The 15,156-nt window shown below is 48.1% G+C and overlaps 1 protein-coding gene across 1 annotated transcript in view; it reads right to left on the bottom strand.

The window, feature by feature from the left end:
- LOC143429396 (uncharacterized) overlaps positions 1 to 15,156 on the bottom strand; it is a 294,531-nt gene that overhangs the window by 118,151 nt on the left and 161,224 nt on the right. The window contains exon 3 of the mRNA XM_076905024.1: positions 8,028 to 8,118. Coding sequence (XP_076761139.1) covers positions 8,028 to 8,118 — 91 coding nt within the window. The remainder of the gene's footprint in view (positions 1 to 8,027; positions 8,119 to 15,156) is intronic.

Genomic DNA, 15,156 nt, shown 5'->3' with positions numbered 1-15,156 from the left:
CTCTTGATGTAGTTTCAAATATCAAATTTTACTTGCTCATGTATCAGTAGTATACAGCTAAAAATATTCATGTGCATGGAATGACGCATCGAGTGACATAATACGATGAGATATACCCCGCATTTGTCACGTGGCGAAACGAAGCGACGACGATGAACCAGAGGAAGCCTGGAGGAGAGTAAAAATGGCCAGCGCCTAAGAAGCGAGCGTTCGTTAGCACGGAAGCCGGGGACCGGAGTTTATTAGTCAATATAGAATGCTTAGCGTCATATCCCATCAAACGGAATGCCAGCGAGAAGAAAGAGGTTCGTGCGAGGCTGCCACTTTATCGGATTAGTCAGTCGCGGTAAAAGCGTCCCGGAAAGGCGTACCCTCCAATTCGTTAATTTCCTCGGCCTTGGTCGTTTCTTTCGCGCTGATATTAATTGAAGCAGGCGTTCACGAGAGTCTTCCGATCTCCCGGAATATCCTCGGATACCGTGCCCATTATAGAGCAAAGATATACGTGGTTGGTCCACCCTCTGGCGCGAAATAAACAGGAAGCCACGCGAGGAGAATATAATGTTACATTTTCGTGATTCAATTTCATTTACTAATTTCTAAAAAAGAGGAAAAAAAGAGTGATCGTTGAATATCTATTTTTCTCGACGAGAATAATTAATATAGAGACAATTCTTGTGACTTGAACACGAAACTTCTAATTCACAGTGTACGTCCTAAGCGTTGAAAAAATTATTTAATATTAATAAAAACTTACTGATGCTGTCTCGACGAACGTACTCTACCTTCGCACCTTCCCCAACGACAACGACCGCGAACAATGCAGTTGCACCCAACAACGGTGTCCTTTCGATATCAGCGAAGGCAGTCGCGATTAACGTCTACCAGTAGAAGCGTCGATCCATTGTCAGACGAGACGAATCGAACCGGGGCGTCGTTGATTCGGCGACGTAGCTGCCGGCGCGATCATTTTTTTTTTTTTTTTTTTCCCCAAACAGCGGCTCTCCGCAGGGCCGAACTTTTTTTTTCCAGGGGAGTATTGTTTATTCAGAAATGTATCAGCGTTGCCGAACAGAGGAGAACGGCGAACCACGACGGGAAGAGGCGGACGAAAGCGAGAGGGCCGCGTGAATGGCGCTTCCGGTGGGACGACGAGCCGAGGTCCGTAGGGTTTCGCAGACTCTCGCTTCCGGTCAGGCGTCCGCGTTCCTACCCCATCGAATACACCCAGTCTCCGGATTTCCCTGTGCTCGCCACCACCCAACCGATTCCCACTCCCCTCGTCGTCACTCTCACCCTCTATCCGTCTCTCTTTCTCCGCGCCGCCACCCTTTTCCCTTCGTTCGCTGCGGGCAGGAGTTCGCTTGTACATCGGACCCACCAGCGTTCGTTAATTAAGATATCGATTCTTATTGTCCGCCGGCTGCCGAGTCGAGCGGACGTCCTGGCCGGCGTGGCGTCCGATTTCACGCCCACGGTGCGCGTTGTCGGTCATCCACGGGAGCCAACCCCTGTGTACCTCTGGCGAACGTCGCGTCTCCCTCGCATCTTCGCTGGTAGTATCTGTTCGTTCATTCAGAGAGATTTTTGTCAACATGTTTCACGCGCTAACTCTTCATGCAACGATCCAATTAATCTCGACTAAGATAAGAACGATAGCTTCTGGTTTCTTCGTTTCGAGTTTCAATTCTTATTCCGCAAAATAGTCTCTTAGTTTCACACACGATTGGAGTGCAAAGTATGTTTCTAAATGAAATTATTGAATGCTCAATTGTTGTTTTATATTAAGTGTAATCGAGAAATGTAAAGAAGGTTACATTACTCCTCCAAATGTCAAGTTTCCGTGGTACCTTGAACTACTAAGCAATTAACCGTTCACCTCAACCATCCGCCAAACAAGAACGAAACGTAAACCCTAAAATAGCTACGAATCAGAACAGTCGAACATAAATAACGAATCCGAATCCAAAGAAAGTCCCGCATTCCAGGTTCAAGCAGTCGACGTTCCCCTTTGAGGCGAAGGCACGAGGAATCTCTGGGAAGAAGAAAAGAATGCGCGAGGGTCGTGTCATCGAGGAGCCGTGGCACGCGACCGTAGGTCGAATCCGTCTTGAAGACGACGGTTCGTGGAGAATCTCGACGAGAAGGGAAGTAGATCGTAAAGGATGACCAGGCTTGCCACCTGATAAATATCTTTATGGCCGAGCGAGCGGGCTCTTCCCAAGCCTGGCCATTCATTCTTGGTTCGCCAGTTGGCCCTTGCGAACACCGCGAACGACGCTAGGTGCAAGCTGCCGTATAAAAACCGGATACAAGAGGGGGCCCCGCGTGGAAGAACGGAATCGGGTAATTATGAGGATTAATCTTAAGTCCCGTAAAGTCCACCACTTGTGGAATCTGTTCCCCTTTCGCCGTGGCAATTCGGCCCTGGAGTCCTTTCCCACCGCGTTGCGAGGACGATGAAAAATCTCTGTGGCGCGAGCTTTTGTTCCGCTTTTAATACAACGATACGAGCTAGTACTATAATGTAACTAAGCTTCCTGGAGACTTGTGGCGATTGAAATTAATATTTCCACGCAGGGGAGTTGAAAGAAATTGTAACTAATAGTAATTCCTTTAATTTCTGTAAAAGCCAAGTAACAAGCTAATTAATATACCGAAAGCGGTTGGTTCAGGTCTTAAAAATCACAGTCTAAGCTGTGTGAACCAACAGCGTACAGGGAGAGAAAAATGCGGTAGGCTGTAACGAGATTGTCAGATTGGAACTCTGGCGGTTGTCTTATGGAAATTTTCTTGGGCGATAATTTTTTTCTGCCCCTCGTTTCCTCGATGGGCTCACGGTCGGCGTACGTACGCACATATGTAGAACGTCGAAGCTACAGGTGTCAGCGAGAGCAGTATTTTTCAGCGAGCTCTGGTCGAGGGTGTGTAGGTGATAGAGGGAACGAGATAGAGAGAAAGAGGCGAGCGACCGCCAAAAGCGAGAGGAGGAGAACGACACGAGGTGGATGAAAGAGCGAAACTGCCAGGGCGGAGAGAAAGAGAGAAGAATGGAAAGAGAGAGGATCGTTTCGCCGAGTGCCGGCACGCACGTTGAATCTGCTAAACGTTCCCGCTCGTGCGTGAAATGCCTCGATATCACTGTTTTATTTCGGCTCGTTCGTTCCTCTCTCGCCGCGCTCACGCTTTTGCAATTCTATCCCTTTTTAGCCCCCCTCGGCCCGTACGCGAGAGCCAGTCGCACGCGCAACCCTTCCTACCTTTTCTCGTTCTCGTGCTCGTTCGTGCGGATTTGATGACCTTTCCTGTTCGATTTCATGACCGTTTAATCGGCCACGATTAATTAAAACCCGGCGATCGCACGGCTCGTTCGCTCCGCCTGTATCGCGCCTCCTCCTTCGCTCGACAACCGCGCACGTTTAATCGAAACGAGCTGACTGACTCGCCTGAATTATCTTCGAACGAGAATTCTCGTTTGCACGCAGTTTCAACGGTGATTTGTTTGCGCTTTTTGGAATAAATAACGTACGTTTTTTTGTCTAATATTAGAGATCTTAAAGTGACGACAGAATCATTACTGATGTTACGATATTAATTAAACAATTCCTCCTTTAAGCAATTTCTCAGTTGATGTATGGTCTCAAATAAACTGCCAAGTATTCATTTTATTTCTACTAAATTAAGTTTAAATAACTATGAAATTCCTCTTCTTACGCGTACACTTCTTACAAGTCCACCCCTATCTAGGGGTGGACTTCAGAAACTCATTTCCACAACTTGCCAAATTTCTCAGTTATGTACAGTAAGTATTACTGGCGGTATTCACCCAACGAAAAGACCGACCGATTCTTTCGCCAAGCATTCCAACATCGCCAAGCAACGAAGGGTCCCTCGATAAATCGATAAATCGCGAAGTGGCCCGTTAGGCCAGTTTAATTAATAATTATCGGCTGGAAGAGGAGCACCTTGCACAATGGCGATACTTCCTTCTGGCGTAATCCTTGGAAGATTAACGAGCCTGTGCCAGGAGGGACTTCTCTCCTCTACTCTCCTCACCCTCTCTCTTTCACTCCTGCCCGTCCATTTTCTCTTCCACGCTCACCCGTTCCCTTCGACCCGGTCCCTATCTCTCTTACAGCCGCAAGACGCCATAGCGCGCCTTGCGGTGGTTGCGGCAAGAACCCTCGCCGTACCCGCATTAACGCAATTATGAATTTGTCGCGTTGGGATCTGACAATACAAGATGTCGCTACCACTCCACCGCCGCCCGCCACCCTATCCGCGCCACGACGTCCTCCGACGCCCGCCGGGTCTGCCTCGCCGCATTTACACTAAAACCAATTCCGGTTTCTGCGGCCGGAAAGAACCGACGATTACGATAACTCTGCGCCTGTTTCAGAAGAGCTCGGACGATGCTTGGACTTGGACAAACTACTTTTTTCAAGCTCCGTTAAATTTCTCGTTGAACGTAAAATATTCTATGTTAATGACGTTGAACTGAGACGAATAGATACTAAGTTACACATTAACCCCTTCGAGTAGCTATAGCATATCAAATTTTATAATTCACATTATTAATTATACTTGATTTTAGCCGAAATGTTCAAACAGAAATAGTCCACGAGCATATGAAATCAACTTCCAGTAAAACCACCCTTAATTCCGTGTTTTCATGGTATCACGATCTTCAATGTCGAGAAAAAATTATGTTCAGCTTCTTCCAGAGTGGCATATGAAACCTTCAACCGAAATTTTCAAGCAGAAATAGTCCACGACCGTACGAAATTAACTTCTAGTAAAACCACCCTTAATTCCGCGTTCTCATGATATCGCGGTCTTCAATGTCGAGAAAAAAAGATGTTCAGCTTCTTCCATAGTGGCAACTGAAACCTTCAACTGTTTCGTAAGGAGGAAGAAAATCGGTTGCGTACGAAGTTCGCACTTGTCGTTTCGCAACGAACCGATTATCGCCCGTCAAGCGACCCGGTGTCTCGCTGTTAATTCCTGCGGGCAACGACGCGCACCAACCCCCCGCGCGGTGTACACGGAACCCGTCCGGGTCTTTTCACTTCCGAATCGATAGCGGATGCACATCGCGTGCCTGCTTGTTAACCGCGTCGACCGTTTCGCGGCGAGGAAAGCGGGCGCAGTTTCGGCCGGGGCGAGAGTTTAGTTTCCGAAGGGTGCCGGCGATACCAACGGCAACGGCCACCCGGTAGCGTGCGGTACCCGTACAATGGCTAGAACGGCGGAGGATCGTTGCGGCCAGCCGCAGGCGACTGCTGCGACCGGTTTCTCGCGACAAATTCCTCCTGGGCTTCGTGAACGCCACGCTAACCCTCCTCCTCCTCTTCCATCGAGGGTTCTACTCTATTTTGCCATTATTTAATTTTTTTCCTACGATCTTTACACGTTTACATTCATCAAACGAAACGTTCTTATTGCCAGGTTACTCGAACGTATTTCAAATTGTAGAGAAATTTCATATTTCATCTACCCTGTTTGGTACCTTTGCAATTTTGTGAAGAAACAGTACAAGAGGAAAATCAAGAGAGGAACAACTTGCTTCGTCCTCAAAATCAAGACGTCGACATCAACCAAAGTACATTACTTGCACGATAAACCGCCCCAGCGAGATACGAATTCGATGAAACCCGTGAAACAAACCCGGTTATCACGGTTTGCTATCCTTCCAGAGCGTGGTAACGCGAGAAAATCAATCGACCCAGCGAGAGGTCCGGCCAGAAGGTGCAAGGATCCCCCTAGCTGTCCCTTCTAGCCTCGGTCAAGTCCACGGAGGAGTGGCGTAGGTTAGAGGGTGGCTCTAAACATCGAAATTGGAAGGCGGAGGAAAGGGGTGCCGGTCGTTCGACGTCGATGCGGCATCGCGCGGTGAATGCCTAGTCAGCCCTTAATATCGTAAGAGCTGGATCCACGCAAACAAGCCGACGGACCTAACGCAGCCGACGGTTAAGCACTGGAAAGCCCCGGCGTTACCGTTCGACCGCCGCTGGCCCTATTATCGCTAACTAATAAGGGGCCTAATTGAAACGTCGGCCTTTTGTTTCCAGTACTCGAGCGCTGCTCGATTTTCCAACCGCGCTGTACACGCCGCTGTTTGACCAGCCCGGAGAGGAGACCGAGTGAAAGAGAGGGCGGACGAGAGGGGAACACGGGGTGGTAGTTCAAGTACGGATTGAAATTAATTTTCGAACTCGAATCGCCCGGATGGATTTTCGTCGAGCGTCTCGGGACCACGGGAAATCGATCTTGCGTTTCGTTTGTTCGTCGTACAATAACCAGCTTCGTCGATGGTTTGTTTTAAACGTTGTTTCGTTGGCAGTCTTGCAGAGGATCGTATCGAAGGAACGGTTGAACGTAAAACGGAGCGACATTGTGCGAGAAGGAGCTTTCGTTTCGAGGAAATCTGTTGTAAATCGTTTCATCCCCTAAATGTACATTATTCTAGATATTTCACGTGTTTATCTCCTTCTGCAACTCTCTGACTGATACTAGAAATCTATAGAGTTGTATAAAAAATTGAAAGAATATAATTCTTCTGCTCATTTGATTTGTGATACGGTGGAACGTAAAACGGAGCGACATTGCGCGACAAGGAGCTTTGGTTTCGAGGAAATCTGTTGTAAATCGTTTCATCCCCTAAATGTACATTATTCTAAATATTTGACGTGCTTATCTTCTTCTGCAACTCTCTAACTGCTGTTGGAAATCTATAGAGTTGTATAAAAAATTGAAAGAATACAATTCTTCTGGTCGTTTGATCTGTGATTCGAAAACAACCCCCGCGAGATTCTCACGACGATTCAAACGCATCGAGTATCGCGAGCAATCGTCCTTCGCGATACCTCTCGTGGCGTTCGCCGCGTCGTCCATAACTATTTTTCAACCGTGCACCCCCCGCGACGTGGAAGGGAAAGGTCGATTAAAGTAACCACTGTCATCGAGAGAGATCGCTTCCACCCTCGCGGCGATCTACGGTTACGCGAGGAGCGCTACGTACGTATTTCGTATTCCACGCATACACCCGCGATGCCCACTTCGAACAGGATATTATTCCTGCTGGATGCAATCATATTAGTTTCCGAAGTTATTAGAATATTTATGCGAGGCCGACGCGGGGTTATGCATGATGCCAGGGCCTCCTACTCGCTTTCCCGTCCCCACGAGTCGCGTTCGTCTACGTCGATGCCGTCGTTTCAGCTCGTGAAAATCCTTGCCCCGCGGTTTGCTTGGAATCGAGAAACTACTTGCTCGATGTCTTCTTTACCTATTTCATCCTCCTCCCTTTTTACACTCCACGGTGGTACAACTTGTTCCGAGTTTCGCCACGGTTCGCATTAAAATAGTTGTATTTGACAGTTAAAAGTTCAAGTTGTACCAGTAATGGAGTATTTAACAAATTAAGAGTTTAAAAAAACGAATATATAATATCGTAATATAATTATTGTCACTTTAAAAAGTTTTCGTCACCTCGACGGATCAAATAACTTTCGTAATTCTAAGTTCCGTTTTAATTTTCGAGAAAACGAACCCCGCGTTTACATTAAATTGACAACCGCATCGAATTCATCGATCACAGCTTAAACAACATGACGCGGTCGCGACTAAAGCGCAATTTATAAGCTACTCGCACATATCGAGCATGGATACGAGGGCACACGTGGATCGCATATTTATTCCGACCGAGTACACGCGAAATTGGGCAAAGTTTCGAAATGTCGCTTGTGCCACGGCACGGGACTTCGCCAGTTTCGATATACGCACGAGGCGAGTATCTCGTCGTTAGGACGGTAAACGACGCCGGCCTGTGCGCGAGCGTCGAAAGTTCCGAGGGAATTCGAGAGAAAACAGCAAGAAAACGTAGCCGCGGCAGGAAGAGGAAATCTCTTAAAGCGTGGCTGGAAATTTCAGAGGCGTTTCGCAGTCAACGATACGAAAGAGAATCGAGACGGAGAAGCGTCGCTCCAGAGACGACGAGTAAAAACAGAAAGTATCGTCGCACTTACCTTGCTGGCGCGCGGTTGGATTGACCGTTTGTGAGAGACCCTGATGCAAATTGTCCACGAGGCCACTCTGTCGAGTTTTGCTCAGATACAACTGAAAATCACAAGAACCAAGTATTATTCCAAAAATCCTTCCATGCATTTCTTCGCGTATTCTATAACGAGATATTGCGAAACTTGGAAAGAACCATCCATCGTCGATAATCAAGCGACAAACGAAGCACGATCCACGTATCGCTAAGCGCGAAAAGATTGGAAGGCTCGTGGTACCCGACGAGGCTTTCCCTCTCGCGTCACAGAGCCCTGCCACTCGACTTTCGTCCCGTCCTCCAATAAGGAAGTCCCGAGTCGTCCGATCGACGAGTTTCGGTATCCTGATCACGCGCTAAGGGCGAGCCATCCCCTTTAATATTAGGAGCAACTCGGACCGACTCGTCTTGGTATAAAATAAAGGGCTGACATGCGAGCACGGGGCGGAGGATCGAGCGGAAGGGGGCAGCGGAGCGTAGGGGATGAACGGAGACGGAACGCGCGAGAAGGACAGCGAAAGGAAGGGTGGCTTCACCACCATCGTGAGGGATGACTGAGCGAGTCGGTTAAACGGGCGTCTTCTTTCATAAATTTCGAGGGGCCGCCGGATAAAGGTTTAGAATAAATCGTTCGGCCTGTTATCCACTCCGACGTCGGCAGATAACGCCAGACGAGCTACATAGCTACCCTGAACGCTACGACAGCTTCTGCTTGCGCGGTGTTCTTTGTGTCTGCAATCGCCGCGTGTCACGCGGGTGCCTCGTTCGTACGGAGAATTAAGTAATTTCAGAGATTTTTTTAGAAGAAATTTGACGAAATATAGGTCATCCCTTGCGACTGTGATTTTACGTTTTTGTAGACGTAATAAAGCGTTGCTAGCAAGTCTACTTTTGATCAAAGATTGTATAATATAGAGAAGAGAAATTTCAAGTTTGATGCCTCATCCAGAATACCTCCATCTTCGCCAATTTCTAATGAAATCGGCACGACAGCTTGTTTCGAAAGAAAGAGCTAGTTTCGAGCTAGAAACTCGTACTCGAACACCTTCGAGAAGACGATCGCCAGATCGCTTCAGGCGTCACGCTTCCATTTTGCACGCCGTAACTTACAAAGCAGGCCTGCCGTCGCAAATGCGCAGCGCAATATGAAAGTGGAAGAAGCGGGCCTGGAACGCTCATAAATACGTCCTCGAAGATCGCACAAATCGCCCGTTCGAGGCCAATCCCCTTCGACGTCCCGCGCCAAAGATACGAGAGGGAACCCTTCTCCGTCTCTCGGTGGGTAGACACTCCTGGATACGTTAAGTATATACGTTACGTCGACGTGTATATACGGGCCGCGTACGCGTCGATATAACCGTCCAGGCATATAGACACTCGCGATATAGAAAAGAACGGGGGCGGTGGTCGGCGGAGGGTCGAGGCGAGGGCGAAGCCAAGGAGGGCAGAGAGGCCAAACCAGCCAGAAAGCCAGTCCAATTTCTCAAACCTGTCCAATCCGTGTCGTATGCAAAATCAATCACGCGGCAGCCTCGCCCGCGCCAACCGTCCCCACGATTTTCAAATCCGACCGAAGCCACGCGGTAATCCAACTCCTGGGGCGAAACTTCTCACCCATCCGCCGCGATCGCCTGGCCGCAGGGGCATCTTCTTCGTTCCGCTGCTCTACCTTTTTTTTTTTTCTTTTTTTCTCCCCCCCGATATTCCGTCCCATCCCAATTCTTACGTTGGCGGCGTGACGTTCCATCTGGGTGCATTGTCGAAGTTAGATTCGCGTCGGAGCCAGGCGATCGGTCGGATCGAATTGGAGTCTGGCGACTTTTTAACAGCACCTCGGTTCATGGGGTTATGTTTGGGGTTGTGTTTGATCGAGGCGGAGTGCGTGATAATAGAAAACAGAGCAAAGAATGATCGTAAGGTTTCGATTGAAGATTCTAATTTTAAACAGTTCCTGTTTCTCCTTCGAGTAACCTAGTTACAAAGAAACGAAGAGTTTGTGTTTCTTCATTAAACGATAAAATAAAGTGTTTTATACGTCATCTTTGTTTCAGATGTTAAAATTGTAACAGCAAAAGGGATGAAAGAGAAAAGTGTTCCAACTTCCGCCACCAGAACCGATCGCTTCCTACGTCCCTCCTTAAAAGTCCTCGCGGGTACAACGCACCGTGCATCTAGTTTACGACACGACAAAAGCCCAATCCCCGGGCGCATAAATCGCGAAACGAGACAAAGCTAGAGGCCCCGACTGTGTGCATGCAAATTCGCGCGCACGCCTATGCGTACATACGACGTCGGCTGAGAAGAGTTCACGACCGTGGAACCCATTAGAAACTTCCTTCCACAGTGTCGTTTCAAGCCTACCCATTGATATGCATCACCTTCGATCGCGTCAGCTGCGATCATTAGAGGTGCCCTCGGCTCTAAGGCCGCCATGCGACGGCGTTCAAATAGGAAAAAAAAAACGAATAAAAAGTAATCACCCCTTTGGTGGTAGCGACTTCAAAGTGTTCCACGGGACATTCGTCCCGCGAACAGCCGCCACGTCCGACCGTGGCGGCGCTACTTCTACTTGCGCACCCCTTTCTACTTGACGATGCATCAGACTTGCTGATTTTTCCCGGGACGTAACGTCGACACGGACGGTGTCCGGCGTTTCGGTAACGGGGCGTCGAAGGGCGCCCGGGGAGCTCGAAGACGAACGGAGGGACAGGCGCGGCGCGCCGGCTACCATCAGGGGTGCGAAAAGTTTAGCATACGCATTTTGTACATTGAAATCCCGACACGCTCGTCCAACTTTAAATTGAAACCCGGCTAGGGCCTGCCCGCCCGCCTCCGCTCCGTGGCGTCGATCACGCGTCGTCGTGGTCGTCCTCGTAGACCTCCGCGTGGCACTCCGCGTCGTCTCGATTACGACGCCTGAACTGGCGAACGGAGACCAGTGAATTTCGAGATCGCTCGATATCGGCTCGATAGCTTCGATGGATCTGCTACTTGCGTGGATGCTTCGACGAGGAATTGTTTTCTCATACGATTTTATTATTTCGATCTTGATATACGTATATTTGATAAATAAATTCAGTGTAAATTAAAATTCGTTACTAGACGTATTGTGAACAACAGAAAGGTTAATTGTGACACATTTTTGCACTCTCTCATTCCTAACTACCGATAATCCAATATATAATCAGCTTCCGAAACGCAGCTAAGCTCCGTCCTTATGAGAAGTGACCATAATGAGGCCGGGCATTTTTAATTAAATAATACTAATCACTGGAACCCTCTTACGCAGGCAAATCTCATCTGGTCCCTTCCCCAGATTCGCTGGCCTATCGTTCCTCTCTCCCCCTGTCTGTCGCCTTCTCTCTCTCTCTCTCTCTCTCTCTCTCTCTCTCTTTCCCTCTCCAAGTCCGCGAATCGCCTCTCTTTTAGACTTCGAATTGTAATTAACATTTGGTTCTCCCATTAGTGTAATTAAAGTGCCATTCCATAATCTAGGAGGCCGAGAGAGTGAGAAGAGGGGTACCTTATCTTTCAGACTTCAGCCCCGACTGCGGGCGTCGTTTTAACCCCGCCGCGCGTCCCCAACCCCTTTTCGCAGGAGCACGCCGACGCCAATGCCTGTAGCTTCCTTCGACGATAACTCCTTTCTAGAAGAGGACCCTCCTCTCTCTCTCTCCCTCTCTCTCCCTTTTCTTCTTGCCCTCTTTTTCTAATTCACTGCACTTCTGCGTCCCTCCCTCTGTTCCTCCCTGCCAGAAGCGAGGGAGTCACGGGGGAATCGTGAGATCGGGACCAAGGAGAAGAAAAACGCCGATTAAAACGTTTGGAAACCCGATCCCAGAGGCGTTCTTTCGCTGCCGGGTCTTCTGAGAAAACGGAAACGCTTTCAGTAGCGATAGCCGGGCATTCGATGCTTTCTATCGAGCGGAGGATCAGGTGAAACGAGCTTCGACGCTCGACGATGGAGTTACGCGGTGGCTGCTGAAAACTTAATCCTTGCGTCCTTGATTTTCGTTGGTGTAGAATGAGAACGCAGTTTTCGTGAAAAAGTGCACGTACATAGATGTCGATATACGAATATTACATTCTGCCAAGTCACAATTTATAGTCTTGCAAAAATCCTAAGCAATCGCTCGAAACAATTATCGCAACACAGAAAATCTCAATTGCAAAAAGAATCTCATAAATACTCAACCATGTAATCTGCTCGATAATTCTTAAATAAAAAAAAACACTCTCGACTGATCCGCAGTTGACTAGAACGACATTCCAGACAGCATCGGGGCGGATAAAAGTCGCGTGGCTCGCGCCAGAAGGGAATAAAGAGGAGACACCGCCAAGGGACTGGTGCTGGTAAAATAAAGAAAAACAAGGAGATAAGGAGCCCGGCCGCGTTGACATTTTCCGGTGGTTGAGTTAATAATGCGCGCGGTACACAGGCCACCGAGCCACGGGGGTGGATCCGCAAAGTGGCACCATAAAGAGGCGCGGATGTGTTTATTCGGGAATTTGCCTTTTTTCCTTCCTCCTGCAGGCCGAACCGCGCGCCTCTGCGAGATTTTATCTTATTTTCGGCGACGATCCCGAAGGATTTATGCCCTCTCGGTCGTGCCACGAGGAGAGGGCGCAAGATAAGGAGAACCGACGCTACCGGAGGCGACGCGAGGAACCGAGACAGCGATCACTGGCGAAGGAAAGGGTGGGCCAAGGAGGAACGGGGTCGAAGACGAGCCGAAGGAAAAAGCGGAAGAATCACGATGCAATTATTTTCGTTCCAGCTCGTGAACGGATTTTAAGATCGCCCAGCCCCGAGCCAGTGGACCAAGGAAGAAAACCGAGGGACGAGGGGTGGAAAGGCTGAAGGCTAGAAAGAAGGATTAACCTCGTCAAGTAGGAGAGTCCGTGACAAAGACGTTAAAGTGGTCGAAGGGGATGGGGGATATATATCGGGCGAAATCTGTGGGCGAGGGCGAAACGTTCGCATCGTCCGGCCGTCCTGAGACGCCGAGACACTAATGGCATTTTTATTATTTCTCCACCGTGGCCCCTCGCCCCTGATAATGGGCGAGTGTATGGTCCATTGAACGTGTGACAGCCCTGACAGCCTCTCACCTTTTCTTCGTTTTGTCTGCCCGGCTGGATCGATGCTCAAAGGGCCGTATCGTGAGCGACGATGCCCACTTGGGATAGCGTTGCGATTAAATAATGATGAGCAACGGAATGCGAAGATATAGATCGATTTAATTCATGTGGTATCGCGTGCACTACGTTCGATCATCCTGCGCTTAATATCCACCATCGGATATTCGTCGCACGGTTTTATTTATTCACAATTTCGTACAATATTGTCAATCTTACTTTTTAAATCTCGAAACGAATAATACTTACGCACTAACGATTCGATCTTCGATGACGAGAAGCGATGCTTTTCATGCCGTTATTCGTTGACCCTTTGAATACTCAGACATCAGTGGTAGACGAGTTCATCGAATCTAGTTTTTCTTCCGGTTCTGCCAGCATAAAATTATTCGTAGTCTTCCTTTGTAGACTCATTACCTCTGATATTGTGTCACACGAAATAACGATCTTGCATGCAACAATCGTTTGTACACAACGCAGTTCTGCGCATTTTGCACTCGCGTACACATCAAATATCAGATGCACTCGCGTCTCACACGAAACTGTTCTTTAACGATGTTCTCCAAAATTATAGGAGTTTGTATTAAAAAAAAGACTCTACGAACCACCTCTGTCAAGTTTTTCCTTGAGACTGACTGCTGTAAGCGATCAGCGAGCAGCAACGCGTGATCCGAAATATCGTTCTCAAACATTCCAGAACCCTAGCTCGAGGGCATAAACGTAAACAATAGTCGATACGTGGTATTATCTACGCTCCTGACATTATAAAGAAAACTGCTGATGCTCTTCGAAGAAGGGCGTCTAACACCACACGATCACAAATCATAAATAACGCGCCGCGATACAGGGCCCATTGCTAAGCAACGTAGACCCACGGAGCTATTGGGCTCGTTGGGTTTTGATGAATGAGCCTCGTATAAAGCTAAAGTATGGTAAAAGCCGCCGCGGCTACTGCTGTAATATCCTACCCTGGATGCTTTTAGAAACGCTAATGACTAATAACGCCAAAAGGAATACCTCGGATGGTGATTTTATGAATTGTTTATTCGTGATCTTCTTCGATATTTCGAAAATTCTTTACTGCAAAATAAATGTCATTACTTCTTGATATTTTTAAACTATATATAACTAGAAATTTACAATTGTAAATAGTTCCAACATATAACACTATACATATTGCATTTATCAAAAATAAAGGAGCTACGCATAGTCCACTTATAAAATTCTCGAGTACAATTATACTTCTTCAACGATTTCTCGCGAGACGAAAGAAAGGAGAGAAGAAATGAAATGAAGAAATCAGAAATGGAGCACACGGTTCGGTTTCCCTTGAAAAAAAAAGAAGGGGAAGAGAACTGTGATTAACCGTGATTAACCTGACCATCGTTATTGCTATACGAGCGGCAAGGATTATCGAGTGAATCGTGAACGAACTTGCCGGAACATCACGTGCAAAATACGCAAGAGGCTTAGTCGGGGGCTTACGATTACTCGCGATTCGAATGGCAACGAGACTGACGAGAGAGGAAGAACGTGGAGAAAAGGGAGAAGTAGGAGCCAGGTCCGGGGTGGTCCAGAGCTACGGATTGGCGTAGAAAGGAAAGGGGGAGTCGAAAAGTACTTTAATATACGGCAATCCCCTTGGCTTGGAACTCGCAAACTCGGACCGACTAGCTCTCATTGCTGCCTCTCCTTTCTCTCTCGCTCCCCCTTCGTTCCCTCCCTGGCTGGTGTGTATTTCTCTCTCATCGCATGGCTTCCGATGAAATTTCACGTCTTCCACGCGGGTCGCCTTTGATGCTTACTGCCGTTCTAATTGCTGAAACGCGCAGAAATCGGCTTCCATTTGCCCGCAAAAACTATCTCTACCGTCGTTTCTGGCATCGACCGAAAAAGACCTCCGCGACCCGGCCTGAAGCTGCCGTGATTTCACTTCCGTACGTCATTTTGAAGCATCCTCGAAT

The sequence above is a fragment of the Xylocopa sonorina genome, chromosome 11 (assembly GCF_050948175.1).
Source record: "Xylocopa sonorina isolate GNS202 chromosome 11, iyXylSono1_principal, whole genome shotgun sequence".
Lineage (NCBI taxonomy): Eukaryota > Metazoa > Arthropoda > Insecta > Hymenoptera > Apidae > Xylocopa > Xylocopa sonorina.
Note: the sequence above shows the minus strand (reverse complement) of the source record. Positions and strands in the feature narration are given on the sequence as shown.